Raw genomic sequence first — 22,144 nt, forward strand, 5'->3', positions numbered from 1 at the left:
GCATGAACCAAGGCCAGGGATGGCAGAGAATGGCAGCCCAACACCAGCTCAGGCTCAGGGATGCCGCTGCTCTCTGGTGACCACATCCAGAAGGACAGCTGATGGACCATTTTCTGCATCTCCAACAGTGGAACTCTTCCCAGCTTCTACCTGCTGCAATTAAGGGGGCTTGGCTGGGAGAGCATTGCCCATCAATCAGACCTGAGAATGTACCACGGCACTGGCAAAAATAAGCCTTCTAACAGTTAATACCTAAGAAGCCCTGGGTAGAAGTCAGGGGCTTCAGTGGTTCCCACCCCCCGAAATAGTATGTGACATACTTGTGGGAGGGGGAAGCCTGTGAAAAGGGCCCACAGTTTCTTCATGAGATTCTTACAGGTATATGTGATCTAAAAATGATTTTTAAAAATCCGCACCATGGAGACAAAGAAGGGTCCAGGACTCCAGAAGCACATCTCATGGGGGAAGAGAAACTCCGACAGAAATAACTCTGATGCAAGGCAGACTTTGATAAGTGCACTAATGGAGGTGGGGGGGGGAATGCTGTGAGGGAAAGAGAGCAGAGGTTAATTCCAGCCAGGCTTTCACTGCAGAAGGAAGGACACCCCTCCCCCAGCCGCACCCCATGCTGGTTTTGGGATCCAGATCTGTAATGAAGTAAAAACCACCATCAGATTCTCCCAAGGCTCAGAATAGCCTTGAGCAAGCACCTTTTTTTTTTTTTCCAGCACTCCAGCTGAGTGTCAAAGGTTACCTCCTCCTCCCAGGAGGTAAAGAGGACAACTCAAGGGGGTAGAAAGGAGCCGCTCAGCCTGCAACCCAGCAGCCCGCCCGCTCCTCGCTCTCTCCCCCCCTCTCCGAAGCTACCAGGTTCTGAACCGCTGCGGGGCACGCATTGGCGCTAACTCGCATCCTGTTCTTGGCATGTCCCTTCTTGGCGAGCCCTCTCACTCGCCCAGGCTAACTGTTTATCACTTCCTAAGCAATCACTTTGTGCCCCCACTATCATTTCCCCCAGAACACACCACCATCCAAAGTTCTGATTTATCTGCTGGCATGATTATTATCTGACTACTCTTCCTCACTGGAAAATTGGGACCCACAGGGGGAAAAAAAAAATTCTAAATTTCTTGCTCCACACTACTGCACCCTGGTATCTAGGACACTGCCTGGCTCAGTAAACATTCTCCAGGTCGATGCGCGGTACTTAAGTCCCAGGGAAGCGCTTTCCCCTCATGAGAATGCTTCTGAGATGCTGGGTAGACACAGCAACCCTTAATTAAAGTGATAGTGGCAGAGTACAGCCAGAGAACCGTGTGTGAAACCCAGGACTTCTGTGTTTTCTCTCCTACACCAACGCTGCTACCAAATGCTGAGGCTTCTTATCTGGACACACCCCTTCCCACAGACACCCATCGCCCAACCTTTGAGTCGCTGAAAGCAAGTCATCTGGGTTTTAGAGAGGGGCTGTTTTGGTTTTGTTTTTAAGACACAGTCTCACTACATGGCCCTTGCTGGCCTCAAATTTGTGGCAACCCTCCTGCCTCAGCCTCCTGAGTACTGGGATTACAGGCGTAGGCCACCGTGTCCTACAGACTTCCAATGGCTAGGTCTACTGACCAGTCACAAGTTCTAGGACATAGAAAAATTCATCAAATGTCAAAAGAAATGAACCGAGAATCAGAGATGGCTTAGCGGTTAAGCGCTTGCCTGTGAAGCCTAAGGACCCTGGTTTGAGGCTCGGTTCCCCAGGACCCATGTAAGCCAGGTGCACAAGGGGGCGCACACATCTGGAGTTCATTTGCAGTGGCTGGAGGCCCTGGCACACCCATTCTATCTCCCTCCCTCCCTCCCTCTCTCTCTCTCTCCCCGCTCCTTTCTCTTGTCGCTCTCAAACAAATAAATAAAAATAAATAAAATTTAAAAAAAAACCACCTTCAATCCCAGCACCTGGGAGGCCAAAGGTAGGAGGATCACCTTGACACCTTGAGTTGGAAGCAACCCTGAGACTACACAAGCCACATCAAAAAAAAAAAAAAAATCTCCTGCCCAAAAGAATTTAGCTGCCCCCGGGAGGATTCCCCTTCGAGTAGACACACGCACACACACCCTGATAAACAACACAGTTGGAGCTGGAGAAGCGCTTACAAACTCAAGCCAAAGGACTTCCTTTTACAAAGTACAGCAACGTGTTCAATAGAGCTTGCACACCATAACAGCTAACTTCTCCCCATGGCCTCTGCTAAGCCCTCCACGGTGTAAAGGAAATCTCTAAGGCCAAGACATGAAGATGTGACAAGAGATACTATCCCCTTCGCTCTGAGGGCAACCAACAATTTTAGATAATAGATTAAACAGTTTCAAATGGCTTAAAACACAAGATTACTATAATTTTTTTTCTTTTTGGCTTTTCGAGGTAGGGTCTCACTCTAGCTCAGGCTGACCTGGAATTCACTATGTCATCTCAGGGTGCCCTCGAACTCATGGTGATCCTCCTACCGCTGGCTCCCCGAGTGTTGGGATTAAAGGCGTGCACCACCATGCCCGGCTAATGTAAAATTCTTTTTTTTTTTTAGCAGCATTTTTTTTTAATTTTTTTTAATTTTTATTTATATATTTGAGAGCGACAGACATAAAGAGAAAGACAGATAGAGGGAGAGAGAGAGAATGGGCGCGCCAGGGCTTCCAGCCTCTGCAAACGAACTCCAGATGCGTGCGCCCCCTTGTGCATCTGGCTAACGTGGGTCCTGGGGAACCAAGCCTCGAACCAGGGTCCTTAGGCTTCACAGGCAAGCCCTTAACCGCTAAGCCATCTCTCCAGCCCTAATGTAAAATTCTTAATGAAGGGGCTAGGAAGATGGCTCCCAGGTTAAATGCAGTTGCTTGCAAAGCCTGTTGGCCCAGATTCAATTCCCAAGATGCCCACAGAAGCTGGATGCAAAAAGTGGCATAGTGTTCATTTGTGATGGTCAGAGGCCCTGGCAATACACACACACACACACACACACACACACACACGCACGCACAAATAAACTTCAAATGGTCTTAAAAAATAAAATAAAAGCCAGGCATGGTGGCGTATGTATACACCTTTAATCCCAACACTCAGAAGGCAGAGGTAGGACAATCACTGTGAGTTTGAGGCCACTCTGAGACTACATAGTGAATTCCAGGTCACAGCTAGAGTGAGACCCTATCTCGAAAAACCAAAAAAAAAAATTAATTAATTAAATTAAGGTACCTAAAATTTTTGAAATAGAATCAAATTTAAAATACTCAAGAAGAGACAGGCATGATGGTGCACGCCTTTAATCCCAGCACATGGGAGGCAGAGGCAGGAGGATCTCCGAGAGTTCGAGGCCACCCTGAGACTACATAGTGAATTCCAGGTCAGCCTGGGCTAGAGTGAGCCTCTACCTCGGAAAAAAAAAAACCTTAAGAGACCCAAAAACGTCACTAGCATGAGAAAACAGGGTAGAAGACTCCCTTGGGTGGGATCCTGCCCTTGTTGCCCCCCTTGAGCAATTCCTTGCTTGCTGCTGAGAGCCATTCCAGAGGGATAGCTTTCCCCAGCCCTCAAGCGCTGAGAAGAAGGTACTCTGCCTTGGGTGCTGAAGGAAACCCTCAATGTGCTCATCCCCTTGCCAATCTAGTTTATATATATGTTTATTTATTTGAAAGAGAGAGAGAGAATAGGCACGCCAGGGCCTCCAGCCACTGCAAACAAACTCCAGATGCATGCTCCCCCTTGTGCATCTGCCTAATGTGGGTCCTGGAGAATCGAACGGGGATCCTTTGGCTTTGCAGGCAAACACCTTAACCATTAAGCCATCTCTCCAGCCCACCCTTGCCAATCTTAACCCAGCAGAAGCCAACCAACAAGACCAGCTGGCTGCACAGGGCTGCTGCATGTGAGCAGAGCCACATGTCCATTCGAACACGGGCAAGCAAGGTGGAAAGGAGTGGAGCGGGGACTTTGTACCATCTCAGCAGGGACATAGCTCAGGGCCTGCCTAGTACGTGCAAGGCCCTGGGTTCGATCCCCTGGACTACAAAATGAGAAGAAAAAGACATCAGCAGGGAGGCCCTAAATCCTCCAGGCAACTGCTAGTATGGATCCCACGTGGTTCATGATGATCCTGGCCAGACTGGAGTAGAAGCCATCACTGCTTATTTTGGGCAAGTGAGTCTTGAAAGACCGTGGCCAGAATATCAAAGAAAGGTGACTGTCCTCTGGGTTCCTGGGAGGCATGGGTAGACTTCCAAACCTACTGCCAAAGAACATGATGCTAAAACTCTCAAAATTTTTATTCGGTTCAAATTGGACAGGTCCCTGTGAGAATCTTCATGGTCAACTTGAATCACCATGGGAACACTTCTCTGAGTACGTCTATGAAGGTATTTTTTCCAGAAAGATTTAACCGAGGAAGGAAAACCCACCCATGAATGTGGGTGGCTCCAACCCTGAGATCTTGGACTCAGTAGGAGAAGAAGACGAGCTGAACGCCAGCATCTGTCTCTCCGCTTCCCGACTGTGGGTGCACTGTGACCAGCTGCCTCAGGGTCCTCCTCCCGTGACCTCCCCGCTCTCCAACTGGGAGGAGACAAACCCCTATGCCCTTAAGTCGCTTTTGTAATAGCAATGAGAAAAATAACACAGCCCCTTAAAAAATTCTAAGTCATGGGCTGGAGAGATGGCTTAGCAGTTAAGGCACATGCCTATGAAGCCTAAGAACCCAGGCTCAAGCCTCCAGGTCCCATGTAAGCCAGATACACAAGGTGGCACATATGTCTGGAGTTCGTTTGCAGTGGCTGGAGGCCCTGGTGCACCCATGTGCTCTCTATATATGCCTCTTTCTCTCTCTCTCTCTCTCAAATAAATAATATATTTTTTTAAATTTTTATGTATTTATTTATTTATTTATTTGAGAGCGACAGACGCAGAAAGACAGACAGATAGAGGGAGAGAGAGAAAATGGGCGCACCAGGGCTTCCAGCCTCTGCAAACGAACTCCAGACGCATGCGCCCCCTTGTGCATCTGGCTAACGTGGGTCCTGGGGAACCGAGCCTCGAACCGGGGTCCTTAGGCTTCACAGGCAAGCGCTTAACCACTAAGCCATCTCTCCAGCCCAAATAATATATTTTTAAAAAATTATAAGTCATGGACTTTTTTTTTTTTTTGAGGTAGGGTCTCACTCTAGTCCAGGCTTACTTGGAATTCACTATGTAGCCTCAGGGTGGCCTCGAACTCATGGCAATCCTATCTCTGTCTCCCAAGTGCTGGGATTAAAGGCATGCCCCACCACACACAGCTGATTCATGGACTTTGAGTCACTTTACGTCAGTGGTTTAAAGTACTTGCCTGCAAAGTCTAACAACCTGGGTTTGATTCCCCAGTACCCACATAAAGCCAGATGCACAAAGTGGTACATGCATCTGAAGTTCATTTACAGCACTTAAAAGCCCTGGCATGTCCATATTCATTCAATGTCTCTCTCCCTGGAAATAAATGAATAAATAAATAAAATATTTTTTAAAATTCTAAACTGGGCATGGTAGTACACACCTTTAATCCCAACACTCAGGAGGCAGAGGTAAGAGGACTGCCGTGAGTTTGAGGCCACCCTGAGACGACATAGTGAATTCCAAGTCAACCTGGGTTACAGCAAGACCTTACCTAAAAAAAAAAAGGTCTTATTTGTGGGTTTTTAAGTTAAAACAGTTATTTATTTATTTATTTCAGAACTTGTCAGTTCTTATTTTCTTATTTCTCCCATAGAGAGTAGTTGATTTGAGGCAATATTTACCATTCAGATGAGATTTCTTTTGTTTGTTTGTTTTTGAGGTAGGGTCTCACTCTAGCCCAGGTTAACCTGGAATTGAGTATGTAGTCTCAGACTGGTCTCAAACACACATTAATTCTCCTATCTCTGCTTCCTGGGTACTGGGATTAAAGGCATGTGTCACCATGGCTAGTGAGAGATTTACTTTTTAATTTTATTTGCAAGGAGAGAGAGGGAGATGAATGAATGGGTTGCCAGGACCTCCAGCCACTACAAACTCCAGATGCCTGCACCACTGTATCTGGCTGACATGGGTGCTGGGGAATTGAACCTAGGTCATTAGGCTTTGCAGGCAAGAACCTTAACTGTTAAGCCATCTCTACAGCCCAAGCTTTCTTTTTAAAATAACTTATTTTGCCAGGTATGGTAGAGCACACCTTTAATCCCAGCACTCAGGAAGCAAAGGTAGGAGGATCACTGAGAGTTTGAGGCCACTCTGAGACTACATAGTGAATTCCAGGTCAGCCTGAGCTAGAGTGAAACCCTACCTCAAAAAAAAAAAAAAAAAATATATATATATATATATATATATATATATATATTTTTTTTTTTTTTTTTTGGAAGCAGGGAAGGAAGAAGGAAAGAAAGCCTGTGCCAGGGCATAGAGCCACTGCAAACCAGATTCACGCAGCACTTTCTGCATCCGGCTTTATGGGGGCACTAGGGAATCAAACCGGGGCCATTAGGCTTTGTAGACAAGCTCTTTTAACCACTGAGCCATCTCTCCAGCGCCCAAAACAAATTTATTCTATCTACTCTATTACCCATGGCAAGTCAGTTAGAACTGGGACTGAAATTAAAGTAACTGCCCAGTGTTGCTGCCTTCCAGCCCTCTCGTCCTCAGCGTGTACTCCGGGGCAGGCAGCGCAGTGGCGCGTGGCTAGTTCCTGACTGCTCTGGGGCTGTGTGCTGGGGCTGCCCCCAAACAGCCCTCAGTGTCTCCAAACTCGCCGCTCCTGACCTCCTTCCCAGCGCCGATGCGAGTATTTGCCTGGAACCGAGATGGAAAGCCGGACTAGCACAAGGCACCATGAGGGAAGAGTGGCTAAAGAACGTGTCCACAGTGACAGGTGCTGGACAAGGACGGCTAAGCAAATACTGGGGGGGGGGGGGGTTTGACACAGCTTTGTCACGAACTAAGCTAAATAAATAAATAAATAAATAAATAAATAAATAAATAAATAAATAAATAAAAACACTGCCCGGGCGAGAGAGATGGCTTAGAGGTTAATGCACTTGCCTGAAAAGCCTAAGGATCCAGGTTCGATTTTCCAGGTCCCTCCTAAGGCAAATGCACAAGGAGGCGCATGCATGTGAAGTTCATTTGCAATGGTTGGAGGCCCTGGCACGCCCATATCTATCTATCTATCTATCTCTTTCTCTCTCTGAAATAAAAAAAAAATAAATCTTAAAAAAAAAAAGAAAAAGAAAAGGGCTGGAGAGGTGGCTTAGCGGTTAAGCGCTTGCCTGTGAAGCCTAAGGACCCCAGTTCGAGGCTTGTTTCCCCAGGACCCATGTTAGCCAGATGCACAAGGGGGCGCACACATCTGGAGTTCATCTGCAGTGGCTGGTGGCCCTGGCGTGCCCATTCTCTGTCTCTCTCTGCCTGTTTCTGTCACTCTCAAATAAATACACAAATTTTCAAAAAAGAAAAGGAAACGAATAAAACATTGTCCAAAGAGCCAGCTGAGGAGGAGTGTACCTGTCTATGCCTGCATGCCCAGCCATTCTGCAATGTCTACTAGACAATAAACTCCAAGGAGCAGGAGATGGAAACCAACCACCACTGAAAGCTTCGTTTCTTAACCCAGCAGTAGCCAACAGTGTGGCAACATCCCTCAGCCTTGGCAAGCGGCTGCACACTGAAAGCCGGGCTTCCATGACCTCTAACCAGGCACCCGTATGTGTCAGACTCAGTAATCTTAGCATTGGGAAAACAGCTCTACGGCAAGGACATTGCGACTCCGTGGCCCAGAGGAAGCATCCCAGTTTTGGAAAGGAAAAAGTAACTGATATGATATTCCCCAACTGGTGAGTAACAGAACTTGGGCTTAAACCCTGTCTCATCTTCAAATTCCACAGATTTTTTCCAAGAACCAGCAATGTTTCATTCCACTCAGTCTCACAAAAGTAAATATTCCATAAACATTTCCTTTTAAGTTTTAAGATGAATCACCTCTGTAACCACCCAAGATTTGCAAAATAGAAATTACTCATTTTCCCTGGGTGGCATGGTGGCACACGCCTTTAATCCCAGCACTCAGGAAGCTGAGGTAGGAGGATTGCCATGAGCTTGAGGCCAGCCTGGGATTACAGAGTGAGTTTCAAGTCAGCCTGGGCTACAGTGAGACCTTACCTTGAGAAAAAAAGAAAAAGAAGAAAGAAAGAAAGAAAGAAAGAAAGAAAGAAAGAAAGAAAGAAAGAAAGAAAGAGAGAAAGAGAGAAAGAAAGAAAGAAAATTATTCAATTTCCTAAATGCTTATATAGAAAATCCCTTGGAATATCATTTGTCTATTCTTTGCCCATCTTTGGGACCCCTTCCCATGACCTGATGCCACAAAGCACCTTTCCACCTAATATAAAGTAGAACACAACTGTAGCCTTTGCTACAAAATCACAGTTTAAAAGAAACAGAAGAGGGCTGGAGAGATAGCTTAGCAGTTAAGGCACTTACCTGCAAAGCCTAAGGGCCCAGGTTCAAAAAGGTCCCACACAAGCCAGATGCACAAGGTGGCGCATACATCGGGAGTTCGTTTGCAGTGGTTAGAGGCCCTAGCATGCTCATTCATTCTCTCTCTCTCTCTCAAATAAATAAATAAGATAAAAATTTATATTTAAAACAAAAGAATTGGGCATGTACACACCTGTGATCCCAACACTTAGGAAGTGAAGGCAGGAAGATCAAAAGTCCTGGGAGTTCAGGGCCCACCTCTCCTACATAGTGACATATACACACATACATACAAAATGAAGGAAGGAGGAGACGATGATGATGGAAAAGACATAATAATGGGAGGAAGAAACTAAAATCTCTTCCTGACCTATTTTCTTATCTGCTTATCCTAGGGGATAGACCTCTAATGTTTGTAACTTTATATAACTGTAAGTCGCAGGCCAGTACATCCACTGATCTTCACATCCATGGTCTCCCTGTTGCTCGAAGGTCTTCCTTCTAAACTTTTTAACAGGGTGATTATGTATGTTATACACACACATACATGTGTGTGTGTGTGTGTGTGTGTGTGTGTGTATGTTTTGTTTTGTTTTGTTGGGACAGGGTCTCATTCTAGCCTAGGCTGACCCGGAACTCACTCTGTAGCCCAGGCTGGGCTTAAATACATGTTGGTCCTCTTACCTCAGCCTCTTCAATTAAAGGCATGAGGTACCACACCCAACTCTTTTGAGTCTTTTGATACAAAAAAAGTGAGATTATGGTTTTGGATGTCATTCAACTCTTCAATTAAGCTTAAAAAAAAAAACTAAAAAGACAGAAAAAAACAAGGTCAGGAAAATAATTTTCTAGCCTTGATTTTTTTTTAATATTTGATTTATTTGTTTGAGAGAAATAATGGGCATGTCAGAGCCTCTAGCCACTGCAAACACACTCCAGATGCATGTACCATCTTATTCATCTGGCCTACATAGGTCCGGGGAATCGAACCTAGGTCCTTTGGCTTTTCAGGCAAACACTTGAACCACCAAAATATCTCTCCAGCCCTTAACTTTGATTTTTTTTTTTTTTTGGTTTTCTGAGGTAGGGTCTCACTGTAGCCCAGGCTGACCTGGAATTCACTATGGAGTCTCAGGGTGGCCTCGAACTCATGGCAATCCTCCTACCTCTGCCTCCTGAGTGCTGGGATTAAAGGCGTGCGCCACCACGCCCAGCTTGATTTTTTTTTTTAACCTATAATTCTTACAGTATTCCAAAATCCAACACTGATTATCATTACTTTCTTTTTACTTGCTTATTTTACAGGGCTGAGAAAACTTCTTTTCTTTTTAATAATCTCTAAATGAGTAACAGATTATAGTTGATGACTAACTGCTTCTTCATGTTTCTGTGTGTATATTGTGGGGGTTTGATTCTGGTGTCCCCCACAAACTGATGTGTTCTGAATGCTAGGTTCCCAGGCGATGGAAATTTGGGAATTAGATCCTCCTGGAGGCCGTGGTTGGGAATGGGCTCATGGGTGTTATAACCAGCTTCCCCTTGCCTGTGTTTGGCACACTCTCCTATTGCTATTGTTCACCTGATGTTGGCCAGGGTGTGATGTCCACCCTCTGCTCATGCCATCGTTTTTCCCCTGCCATCGTGGAGCTTCCCCTGGAGCCTGTAAGCCAAAGTAAAACCTTTCCTCCCACCAGCTGCTCTAGGTCAGGTGTTTTCTGCCAACAATAAAGAAACTACAACAGTAAAAGTAGTACTGAGAAGTGGAGTCATTGCTGCTGGAAACCTGAATGCATGGCTTTTGGGACTGATTTGAGGGAGGAATGTGAAAGGATTTAAAACACTGGCCTAAGAGACTCCGTGTAATGCTCTAAGTACAGCTTGATGGACTATTCTGGTCAGAGCTGAAAGGCCTGAATGCAGTAAGGACTATGGACTGTGAGCTGTGTCTTATGAGGGTGAGAAAGAGCTCTGCCCGGACTGGTCTAGAAACAGTTTTGAGTGAAAGATTTACTGCATTCTGTCTGCCTATGTCCCGGAAACTTGGGCAAGGTTGCACTGTGCAGAAATGAACTGGTGTGAGCACAAAGATATGGCACACAAAGAAATGAAATCTTTGGGTTGAAACTGCTGCCCATTCAGCTACAGTTGTTTGAGGAATTACAACCACTGAGATTGGATCAGCTGATCTGCATTGGGACAGTAGGAAGAATGTGGACTCTTCTGAAGTAAGGGGCCTAAATGCCGAAGAATGTCCTGCTCTTCAGTTGGGTTTATTTCCCTCCTAAAGTAACAAACTGGTAGTACTGAGTATAACAAATACAGGAAAGAGTCACTGAATTTGCAGCATGGTCTTGTTTTTTGGAAACGGCCATGGACAGTGTGAAACAGGTTTGTTGGATTACCTGTGTGGGTTACTTTTGGAGATGCCAGGACTATGGCTGCCAAGGAGAGCTGAGGCACCAAATGAAGTTTTCCAGGACTGTGAGTAGCCCAGCTGGAGGGGCGGAATTGGAACCTGGGAGACTTGTCACTGGCTAGACTTAGAGGGTCGTCACTGGTTAGAGTTGTTGGACTTGGATCTACAGAGCTTGCTGTTTGCCCTGTTTGCTTTAAATCTTGTACTAGTTCAATCTTTCTTTGTTGTGCCCAATGCCATCTTTTGCAGTATGGATGTTTATTTTGTGCCATTATGTTTTTGTTGTTGTTGTTGTTTGGTATTACAGCTTAGTTAAAAGACCTTGGAAGCCGGACGTGGTGGCTCACGACTTTAATTCCATCACTTGGGAGGCAGAGGTAGGAGCATCATCTGAGTTCGAGGCTACCTGATACTACAGGTTAGCCTGGGCCAGAGTGAGACTCTACCTAAAAAAAAAAAAAGACCTTGGACAATGGGATGTTTGACCAGCATTGAAATTTATAACTCACCATCAGAATGCCTGGATGATGGAAGCCCAAAACAGCCTCTGACTTTTCCATGGGTTCTGGGGATCTAAACTCAGATACTCACACTCTCATGGCAAGCACTTCTCCAGTGAGCCATCTCTTCAGCCCCAAACATGCTTTATACATCATAAAGAAAGGGCAGAGAGCCGGGCGTGGTGGCGCACGCCTTTAACCCCAGCACTTGGGAGGCAGAGGATAGCCGTGAGTTCAAGGCTACCCTGAGACTACAGAGTTAATTCCAGGTCAGCCTGGACCAGAGTGAGACCCTACCTCAAAAAACAAAACAAAACAAAAAAAAAAAAGGCCAGAGAGATGGCTTAGCAGTTAAGGCGCTTGCCTGCAAAGCCTCAGGACCCAGGTTTGCTTCTCTAGGTCCCAAGTAAGCCAGATGCACAAGGTGGCACTTGCATCTGCAGTTTGTTTGCAGTGACTAGAGGCCCTGGCATGCTCATTCTCTCTCCTCTTTCTCTCTCTCCCTCTCTCTCTGTCTCAAATAAAAATAACAAAAATAAATCATAGAGAATATCATGGTGTTACATCCCTGTAATCCCAGTACTTGGGAGGTAGAAGCAGAGGGATAAGGAGTTTGAGGCCAGCCTCAGCTATACAGCAAACTTGAGGCCAGCCTAGACTACAACAAACTCTGGCTCAAAATAAATAAATAAATAAATAAACAATAAAACATATTTGACCGGGTGTGGTGACGCCTTTAATTCTAGCACTCAGGAGGCAGAAGTAGGAGAACTGTCATGAGTTCAAGGCCAGTCTGAGACTACATAGTGAATTCCAGGTCAGCCTGGACTAGAGTAAAACCCTACCTCAAGAAAAAAGAAAATTATATAGACAGATGGCCAGAGAAATGGCTCAACAGTTAAGTGGTGGCTTCCTAAGCAAGCATGAGGGACTGAGGGGGTCTCAGACTGCCTGAGTTCGAATCTCCCATGTAAGCAGCTGTAACCCCAGTCCCACAGGAAGCAGAGACTCCAGGTCAAAAAAAAATAATGCCAAGCCAGGCGTGGTGGCACACACCTTTAATCCCAGCACTTGGTACTTGGTAGAGGTAGGAGGATCACCGTGATTTCGAGGCCACCCTGAGACTACATAGTGAATGCCAGGTCAACCCAGGCTAGATTGAGACCCTACCTCAAAAAAATAAAATAAACACCAAGCAGAAGGGTGATAAAAATAGGACACACGACATTCAGCTGTAGCCACTGTGGGAAAACATCCTCCCCACTGCAGGTGAGCACATGGGGTACCCCCTCACCACACACAAGCAAATAAATCATATATTGTATGATTCTGCTTATACAACATATAAAAACAGGCTAAATTAATCTATACTGATGTTAGCAATTCAAAAGAAACACCATAAGGGCTGGAGAGATGGCTTAGCGGTTAAGCACTTGCCTGTGAAGCCTAAGGACCCCGGTTCGAGGCTCAGTTCCCCAGGACCCACGTTAGCCAGATGCACAAGGGGTGCACACATCTGGAGTTCGTTTGCAGTGGCTGGAGGCCCTGGCACGCCCATTCTCAATCTCTCTCTCTCTGTTTCTTTCTCTCTCTGTCACTCTCAAATAAATAAAAGTTAAAAAAAAAAGAAACCCCATAAAAGCCGGGCATAGTGGCACACGCCTTTAATCCTAGGACTTGGGAGGCAGAGGTAGCAAGACTGCTGTAAGTTCAAGGCCACCCTAAGACTACATAGTGAATTCCAGGTCAGGTCAGCCTAGACTACAGTGAGAGCCTACCTGAAAAAAAAAAAGAAAAGAAAAGAAAGAAAGACCATGGAGGCTTCTCATTCTTCACCACAATTGCTCTCCAGATACACTGTTTATGGAAGCCATTCATCAAGCTGTATATTTACAGTGTATTCTTCTCTCTGTGTGTACCCTGCATTAAAAAAAATAAAAGCCGGGTGTGGTGGCGCACACCTTCAATCCCAGCACTTGGGAGGCAGAGGTAGGAGGTTCACCATGAATTCAAGGCCACCCTGAGAATACATAGTGAATTCCAGGTCAGCCTGGGCTAGAGCGAAACCCTACTTCAAAATCCAAAAAAGAAAAAGAGGTTAAAAAAACACACATACACACAGAGAGACCATAAGAGCAACCTGCATGCTTATTTTCCAGACGGTCAATATCAGGGCTTCCATGTTTTGTGGGATGTAGAGATTAGAGACTTGGGGCCCACTTAGGCCCCAATGCTTGTGCGGAGCCATCTCTCCATCCCTGTGGAAATTTTTTTTTTAAAGAAGAGTTTTTCGAGACTAGTGGAGCTGTGCAGAGAGCTAGACCATGAGCAAAGATTCCAAGAACAGCCTCCAGGCCTTCTTCCAAAGCAAACTGGCCATGGGGGCTGCTCGGCTCTGCCCCATAAAGCTCAGTACTGGAGGGCCAGGCCAGGCTCTGGAAAATTACTGCAGTGCCCAGCCAGGCTCCACCGAAGCAGTGCAGAAGGGGTTGTTTCAGATGACAAGCGGCAAAGCAGGCGATCACACGCAGAGCAGCTCCCAGGACAGGGGGCAGCAGGCGACCTCCGCGTCGCCTCACCTAGACTGAGGGATTTTGGGGGTGAGCTGGGTAAGGGCGGGGGATTCTTTTCTTTTCTTTTTTCTTTTTTCTTTTTTGTTTTTTTGGTTTTTCAAGGTAGGGTCTCACTCCAGCCCAAGCTGACCTGGGAGTCTCAGGGTGGCCTCAAACTCAGGGCAATTCTCCTACCTCTGCCTCCTGAGTGCTTGGATTAAAGGCGTGCGTTACCACACCCGGCAAGGGTGGGGGATTCTTGCTGAGAGGCTGCTGGCCCTATCAGAATGGGACTGCAGAGTCCAGGTAGATAACAGACACCGAGTATGAGTATGGTCTCCTGTGGTCAAACACTACATCCCTGCTTAAAAAGGAAATTAAAAAAAAAAAAGCTTTTAGAGCTGGAGAGATGGCTTAGCGGTTAAGCGCTTGCCTGTGAAGCCTAAGGATGCCGGTTCAAGGCTCGGTTCTCCAGGACCCACGTTAGCCAGATGCACAAGGGGGCGCACGTGTCTGGAGTTCGTTTGCAGTGGCTGGAAGCCCTGGCACGCCCATTCTTAATCTCTCTCTCTCTGTCTCTTTCTCTCTCTATTACTCTCAAATAAATTAATAAAAAATGAACAAAAAAAATTAAAAAAAAAAAAAAAAGCTTTTATAGGGGCACCTGGCTCAATTACTCAGCCACCCAGGAAAAGCCAGATGAGTGTTAGTTTGCAGTGACAAGAGACCCTGGCATGCCCATATATACACAAATATACAAATAAGTACTTTATGTATTTATTTATATTATTTGACAGCAACAGAGAGAGAAAGAGGCAGAGAGAGAAAGAATGGGTGCGCCAGAGCCTATAGCCGCTGCAAATGAACTCCAGACACCTGCGCCCCCTTCTGCATCTGGCTAACGTGGGACCTGGGGAACCGAGCCTCGAACCGGGGTCCTTACGCTTCACAGGCAAGCGCTTAACCGCTAAGCCATCTCTCCAGTCCCAAATAAGTAATTTTTTAAATGCTCTTATTAAAAATAAAAATACTGATGGTCCAATTCTTACTTTCCACACTTGCATGCAAAAGGTTTGGTGTTTATATTTGTGATGGTACAGGGGACAAGTGCCCCTGCGTGTTGTTCTTAGATCAGCCACTGATTAAAAAAAAAAAAAAAAAAGGAAAGTATTCATCCACTAGTGGAACTATCAAGGGATTGGAAATCCAGGGCTGCCCATTCATAAGCGGAAGGGACTTAAGTGAGTGCCTAGTATGTGCCCAGAATTAAATACTAACCTGATGCGCGCAGCAGCCAGGTAAACTAACCAAGGAAATGTCAGTGTACAGGAAGGTACCAGGACATAGGAAAGAGAAGCTTGCCAGGCAGCAGGAGTCACAGCCCACCCCCAGGGAGCACGGGCCACAGTGCTCTGGCCCCTGTGAGATCCCTCGCTAAGCCACACACACCATCCTTCCTGGGCCCACACATCTGTCTCATTTGCATCTCCGCTCCCCTTCCTCCAGACCTACATCTCAGATTACCGCTCAACTCTGAGTAAACTCAGCCTCTGGAGGTTTGTATTCCCTCCCAAGCAGAGCAGCTAAGGTGACCTGGGAGTAGACAGGCTTCACTGGCAGCTGTGAGCCCACCCAAGCCTATTAGAAATCACAGGCGTCAAGCGGAAACGTGGGGAGAGACGTAAGGCGGCAAAAGTCATCCCGTTTCCCAGGCTCGAGAGCACTTTGGCATCCAAAAGGCAAACGGAGCAGCTAGGCAGGGCCATGCCAGGCCCAGCTCTGGGAGATCTGAAAAGACACTGCACCCGGTCCCTGTGTGTTGGCTTTGTGCCCAAAAGTCATCTCTTGGCTCTGCTACCAAGTTGATCCCAGCAGTAGGTCAATTATAAAGCAAAGGACCTAGAAACCGTTTAAGCTGTCTTCAGGCAGAACCTTGGCTAATCCAACGTGAACAAATGGACAGAGTTTGTTAAAAACCTGCCAGACTAGAGAATCTTTAACTTCCAATAAAAGTCTGTTCCCAGGGCCACGCTGTTCAGCCAGTACAAACTAGTGCAGCTGCCCCACTTAGGGAAACACTGAAATACTTAAGTACCTATTTGTATGTATCCAGTAACAGACCCAGGTCCTCTGAGTAGCCCACTGACCCATCCTCAGAGCTTTCTGACCTAGCAAGACAAGAATTAATGTGGGGGCACAGCAAAGAACTAACTCTCAGAACCCTATTCCAACACCCGTCCTCAAAGTATTAGGAAACGGTTTTATTACTCTTCCATGCAATAATGCTATCCTCCTCCAAAACTATCCTCCTCCAACTATCTTCTGCTCTCCACGGAATGGATGCTACTCTTTCTATATCCATGGGTGCCCCAGGTTCCATCCCCAGTACAATGAATGATGTCTTTCACAACTGAGCTTCACCCTGCATTTGCTATACACCTTCCATCTCACCACGCCAGCTGCTCGGTATGTCCCAAAACTTTATTTCCCCTTTGTTTACGCTGTCCTTCCTGCCAACAATGGTCTTTCTGTGATCCCTTAGAATCTTTAAAAAAAAAATAAACTTTTTTTTGAGAGGCAAGCCCAACAGACTGGCCATTTTTTTTAATTGTTTTTTGTTTTATTTTTATTTATTTATTTGAGAGCGACAGAGAGAGAGAGAGAAAGAGGCAGAGAGAGAGAGAGAAAGAGGCAGAGAGAGAGAGAGAATGGGCGCACCAGGGCCTCCAGCCACTGCAAACGAACTCCGGATGTGTGCGCCCCCTTGTGCATCTGGCTAACGTGGGTCCTGGGGTCCTTAGGCTTCACAGGCAAGCGCTTAACCGCTGAGCCATTTCTCCAGCACGCCCCCCCCCCCCCTTTTTAACTCAAGAGATTGAAAGAGAGAGGAAGGGAATGAATTGGCATGCCAGGGCCAACAGCCACTGCAATCGAACTCCAGACACATGCACCCCCTTGTATGCATGTATGACCTTGTTACACTTGTATCACTGTGTGTGCCTGGCTTATGTGGCACCTGGAGAGTCAAAGATGAGTCCTTAGGCTTCACAGGCAAGTGCCTTAATTACTAAGCCATCTCTGTAGCCCTTTTTTTAAAAGGCAGGGCCTCATGTAACTCAGGCTGACCTTGAACTTCTGATCCTCCTGCCTCCATCTCCTAAATTACAAGCTTGCACCACTAACTATATCCAGTTTTATTTGTACTAGAAATTAAACCCAGGGCTCCACGCAAGCTAGGCAAGAACGCTACAACTTCGGTACATCCTCAGCCCCAAATCACCATCATCTCACCCATTTCCTTACGATTTCTCCAAATGTCCCTACTTCCGTGAAACCAGTTGAAAGCTGTGCCCCATTTTCAGAGGTGTCACAGCAATATCTAGCAATTTCTACTTTTGGAAAACGTAATAACTATTTTGTACATTGAGGCTTTTCACATAAGTACCTTGCTCTGGCCGTCGTATCTAAATCACCTAGCAAATGCCTTGCTGGAGAGATGTAGTAAGTAATGTCAGCACATGAGGCTCTTCTTTCAACCAAGAGACCTCATTTTCTATTCGTTAATGATTTTAGTTGTTTGGTTGTTTTAGTTTTTTTCTCTGAAACTAGCCCAATTGTGGTCGCATCTTTTTCTGCATACGGAGCCCAAATTGCACACCATCCATAGCTTAAACTACTGGGTTATTTCATGACGATGAAACAGGAAGCACACTCCCCTGTCATTACTTTACCACCCTGCAGTTTGTGACTGCCATTTCTCTATACTCTCTTCCAGAGCTGCACCAATATAGCCTCACTCTGGGACAGGCAAATGACAGGTTCTGGGCAACAGAGGCCAGTCTTACAGATGGATGACGGGAGGGCGGGTGATGGAATGGGTCGACTAGATGGCTACAAAGAGGCAGCGTAGCGCTGGCTGGGCAGCAGGGCCAGGCCAGGGCTGTGGGTGTGGCCCTGGGTAGAGCCCTGGGAAGGGCAGTTTAACTACTCTGGCTGCCCTTGGTATGCAGGAACTCCCCAGAGGAACAGCCCGGAGTTGGACGTAAGATGGGAGACACAAGAGAACTTTAAGACAAAAACATCTTGGCTTAAAAGACAGAAAATAATGGGAGACAAAGGGCCAGAGACCAGCCACCATCTAAATCTTATTCCATAAGGAAACCGAGGCAGAGGCACGCTGCACAGCAGATGGACTTCAGGGTTCGAGAGCGCTAAAAAGAAGAAAGCAGCCGGGCGTGGTGGTGCACACCTTTAATCCCAGCACTCGGGAGGGAGAGGTAGGAGAATCGCCGTGAGTACGAGGCCACCCTGAGACTACCAAGTGAATTCCAGGTCAGCCTGGATTGGAGACAGAACCTACCTGGAAAAAAAAAAAAAAGAAAGAAAGAAAAGGGAAAAAAATTAAGAAGAAAGCATGCCACTCAGTGCCCAGAATTAGTCTCTTGTAGAAATCACAGGGAGGAGGACAGGCTGGGTGGCACAGTCCTATAATCTAGCACTCCAGAGGCTGGGGCACGAGGATCTTGAGTTCTAGGCCAGCCTGCACCACCTAGCGAGTTCCAAGTCAACCTGGGCTATATAACAAGTACCTGTCTTAAAATATATATATATATACGTTAGGGCACTTGCCTGCGAAGCCTAAAGACTTAGGTTCAATTCCCCAGTACCCATGCAAGCACAAGGTAGTGCATGTGTCTGGAGTTAGTTTGCAGTAACTAGAGGCCCTGGTGCACCCATTCTCTCTCTCCATCTGCCCCCCTCTCTCTCTCTCTCTCTGATAAATAAAATAAAATAAAACAGCACAGGGAAACAAAGTTGATTTTGGAATAGGAAGCTGAGAAAAATTTTCTGGGGAAGAGGTAGTTTAGAAAAAGAATCAAATATCTAAGCCAGACTCATCTAGAAAATGAACTCAGGGGCTGGAGAGATGGGTTAGCAGTTAAGGCATTTGCCTATGAAGACTATAGACCCAGGTTCAATTCCCCAGTACCCATGTGTTCTCTCTCTCTCTTTCTCTCAAATAAAATATTTTAAAAAAGAAAGAAAGGGGCTGGAGAGATGGCTTAGTGGTTAAGTGCTTGCCTGTGAAGCCTAAGGACCTCAGTTCGAGGCTAAATTCCCCAGTACCCACGTTAGCCAGATGCACAAGCATCTGGAGTTTGTTTGCAGTGGTTGGAGGCCCTGGTGCGCCCATTCTCTCTCTCTCCCTCTTTCTCTCTGTTACTCTCAAATAAATAAAATAAAGTAAATCTTTAAAAGGCTCCTGAAAAACTAATCTGATTTATTAAAAAAAAAAAAAAGAAAGAAAGAAAGAAAGAGAACCCAACACACCCAGAAGAAACTGATGGCCAGGTGTGGTGGTACAGGCCTTTAATCTCAGCACTTGGCAAGCAGAGGTAGGAGGATCTCCATGAGTTTGAGGCCATCCTGACACTACATAGTGAATTCCAGGTCAGCCTGGGCTACAGTGAGAACCTACCTTGGAAAACCCAGAAACAAACAAACAAACTGATGGCTCAGGATGACCACACCAACAACAGGAAGTGGAGACTGGGAAGCAATTATGGCAAACTGAGTCTAGTCAAGACTGCCCATGTGGGGTGGAGAGAGGGAAAGCCCGGAGGGGGGAAGGTGGCCACAGACTTCAGGATCACAAAGCAACTGCTTTCCTCTGTCTAAACTCAAGAAGCCAATGGCATTATATGGGGAGGGGGCGTCCCAAGGAGAGGAGGCCTCCCCCCTCCTACATAGTCCAGAGGAGCTCAGCTACCTGCAACCCGCCCTGGTGGCCATGGTATGGACTAGTAAAGAGGCTTCAGGGAGGGAAGGAGCTCCGCGGAGGCAGGCTGGGGTCACTGGAACAAGACTCCTCTGTAGTGCTGTGGGCCTGTGGCTGAACGTAGCCTTCCTTCCCAGGTGCTGAAACTAATCCTAGAACTACTCAAGGAAGGGGCAGAAGTCATACAGTATCTAGACTGAAAGGGATCTTGGAGATCATTTATTCCAAATTCCTTTTACCAGAAAAAAAAAAAACAAAAACCCTCAGTTTTCCCCTTGATCTCCAGCTACTTGTGGCAGCCAGTGTCCTAACTCCCAGGCACAATTATTTCCACTGTCAGAGAGAGAAAGACAGACAGATGTCATAAGCACTCATCTCCAACCTGGAACTGTTCAGCTAATGTCCCAATACTTCCCTCTCTGGGGCCAAAGAAGACAAAACGCCACATCCAATCCAGTGTAGAGGATTACACACCCATGTACTTGCCCTGGCATCCTCCCTGAGTTCCTGAATTACCTGAGTATCATCTCTAGTTTCCTGCAACCTGGGAGGAGCCCTGGGAGGTGATGCAGCAAGACTCTAAATAGGGAAAAATAAATAAATAAACATAATTTTTTTTTAAGTAAAATACCCACTGTGTTTGGGGTTCAGTCTACGGATATGAATCCTCTGGGCCTATGTCAGCATGTACAAATAAATGCTGCTCCATTTAAAAAAAAGAAAACACTTTGAGTAAGTCCTCAGCCTCCTTTCCAAATTGACCTTTTTATTAAAAAAATATTTTATTTTTATTTATTTATTTGAGAGAGAGAGAGAGAGAATGGGTGCACCAGGGCTTCCTGCCACTGCAAACGAACTCCAGACGCGTGCGCCCCCTTGTGCATCTGGCTAACGTGGGACCTGGGGAACCGAGCCTCGAACCGGGGTCCGTAGGCTTCACAGGCAAGCGCTTAACCGCTAAGCCATCTCTCCAGCCCCTAAATTGACTTTTTAGTTTGTCCATACAGATATAATTCGGTAGTGACACACACCTGTGATTCCCAACACTGGGAAAGTGGAGCCAGGAGGATCCTAAGGCCATCCTCAACTACATAACTAAACCTGGGCTACAGGAGACCCCTGCCACACACAAAAAAATAAAATAAATAAATAAATAAGTACGCTGCGGATAGCCACATCCATTTAAGAAAGAAGGGAAAGAGACCATTTCCTTCTATTTTCCCTTGAAAAACCCGAGGCGAGGAAGCATAAAAGTTGTTTTTGATGAAGTTAGAAATACAAATAGGAAATTCTCCCTGGCGGGGTCGCCTTGGGCCAAGGGTCCGGGGAGTTTGGCGGATTTCTCGAGGTTTCCGGCAAGAAGTGCTTCAAACACCTGGCATCTAGGTGGCCCGGGACAGGCCCGTGAACCCGCGCGGAGGAAGGAGATGGGGGACCCTTGCGAGCAGGGCAGGGCAGGGCGCGGGGCGCGCGGGGAGGCGTCGCAGGGAGAGGACCCCCCCCTACATCCCCAGGCTCGGCACGAACCGAGGTTCACGCCCGACACCCCGGCCGGGTGCGGGACCCCTCCGGAGGGCGGGCGGAGACGCGGGGAGGCCCCCCACCGCGACCCCGAGAACGCCCGCCCGCTGGCGCCGGGGAGGCGGGTCCCCGCCCGGAGCCGCCCCTCGCACCCCGCCTCGCCCCGCGCGCTACTTACGGCGGTGCAGGGGGTTCGCGCCGACCCGGGCCGACGCCACGAGCTCCAGGTAGAGCGTCCAGAGCGCCACGGAGGCGGCGGCGAGCAGCAGCAGCAGCCGCAGGCGCCTCCGCAGCGGCTTGAGCGGGCGGCACAGCGGCCGCAGGCGCGCGGCGCGCGGGCTCCCCATGGCGCGGACGCTCCCCGGTGCGCCCCGGGCCGCGGAGCTCAGCGCGCCGCCGCCGCCGCCGCCGGTCCCCGCCGCGCGCTCATGCCCCGCACGCGGCTACGCTCCGGCCGGCGGGACTAAGCGGCGCGGGGCTCCTCCTCCCCTGGTGTCCTCCGCGGCCGGCGCGCCTCTCTCCACGCCTCTCCCAGCGCGGGCTCGCCGCCTCCTGCCGCCCGGGTGCCCGCCTGCCCCGGTGCCCCCGCCGCGGCTCGGCCCAGCCTACCTCGCACCCCACCTGTCCCGCCCCCGCCCCGCCCCCCGGCGCAGGTGGGCTCCGCCCGCGAGAGGCCTGCCCAAGGGACCCAGAGCCTTACCCCGGGCCCCAAGGGGTACAAAAGGGTGGTGCCACAAAGCCGGTCGCTGGAGCCTCCACGGGGCAGGTACTTGGTGGGGTGGAAAAGGGGTGCCCGAGGGAGCCCAGTCACCCCCTTAGACGCTGGACGATGATCACCAAGGTGAAAGAGTGGAGACCTGT

The 22,144-nt window shown here is 47.7% G+C and overlaps 1 protein-coding gene across 1 annotated transcript in view; it reads right to left on the reverse strand.

Moving 5' to 3' along the window:
* B4galnt3 (beta-1,4-N-acetyl-galactosaminyltransferase 3) overlaps positions 1-21,630 on the reverse strand; it is a 146,359-nt gene extending 124,729 nt beyond the window's left edge. The window contains exon 1 of the mRNA XM_045137448.1: positions 21,462-21,630. Within this exon, the coding sequence (XP_044993383.1) occupies positions 21,462-21,630 (169 nt within the window). The remainder of the gene's footprint in view (positions 1-21,461) is intronic.
* Between the last annotated feature and the right edge of the window lie 514 nt (positions 21,631-22,144).

Source organism: Jaculus jaculus, chromosome 18, assembly GCF_020740685.1.
Source record: "Jaculus jaculus isolate mJacJac1 chromosome 18, mJacJac1.mat.Y.cur, whole genome shotgun sequence".
NCBI lineage: Eukaryota > Metazoa > Chordata > Mammalia > Rodentia > Dipodidae > Jaculus > Jaculus jaculus.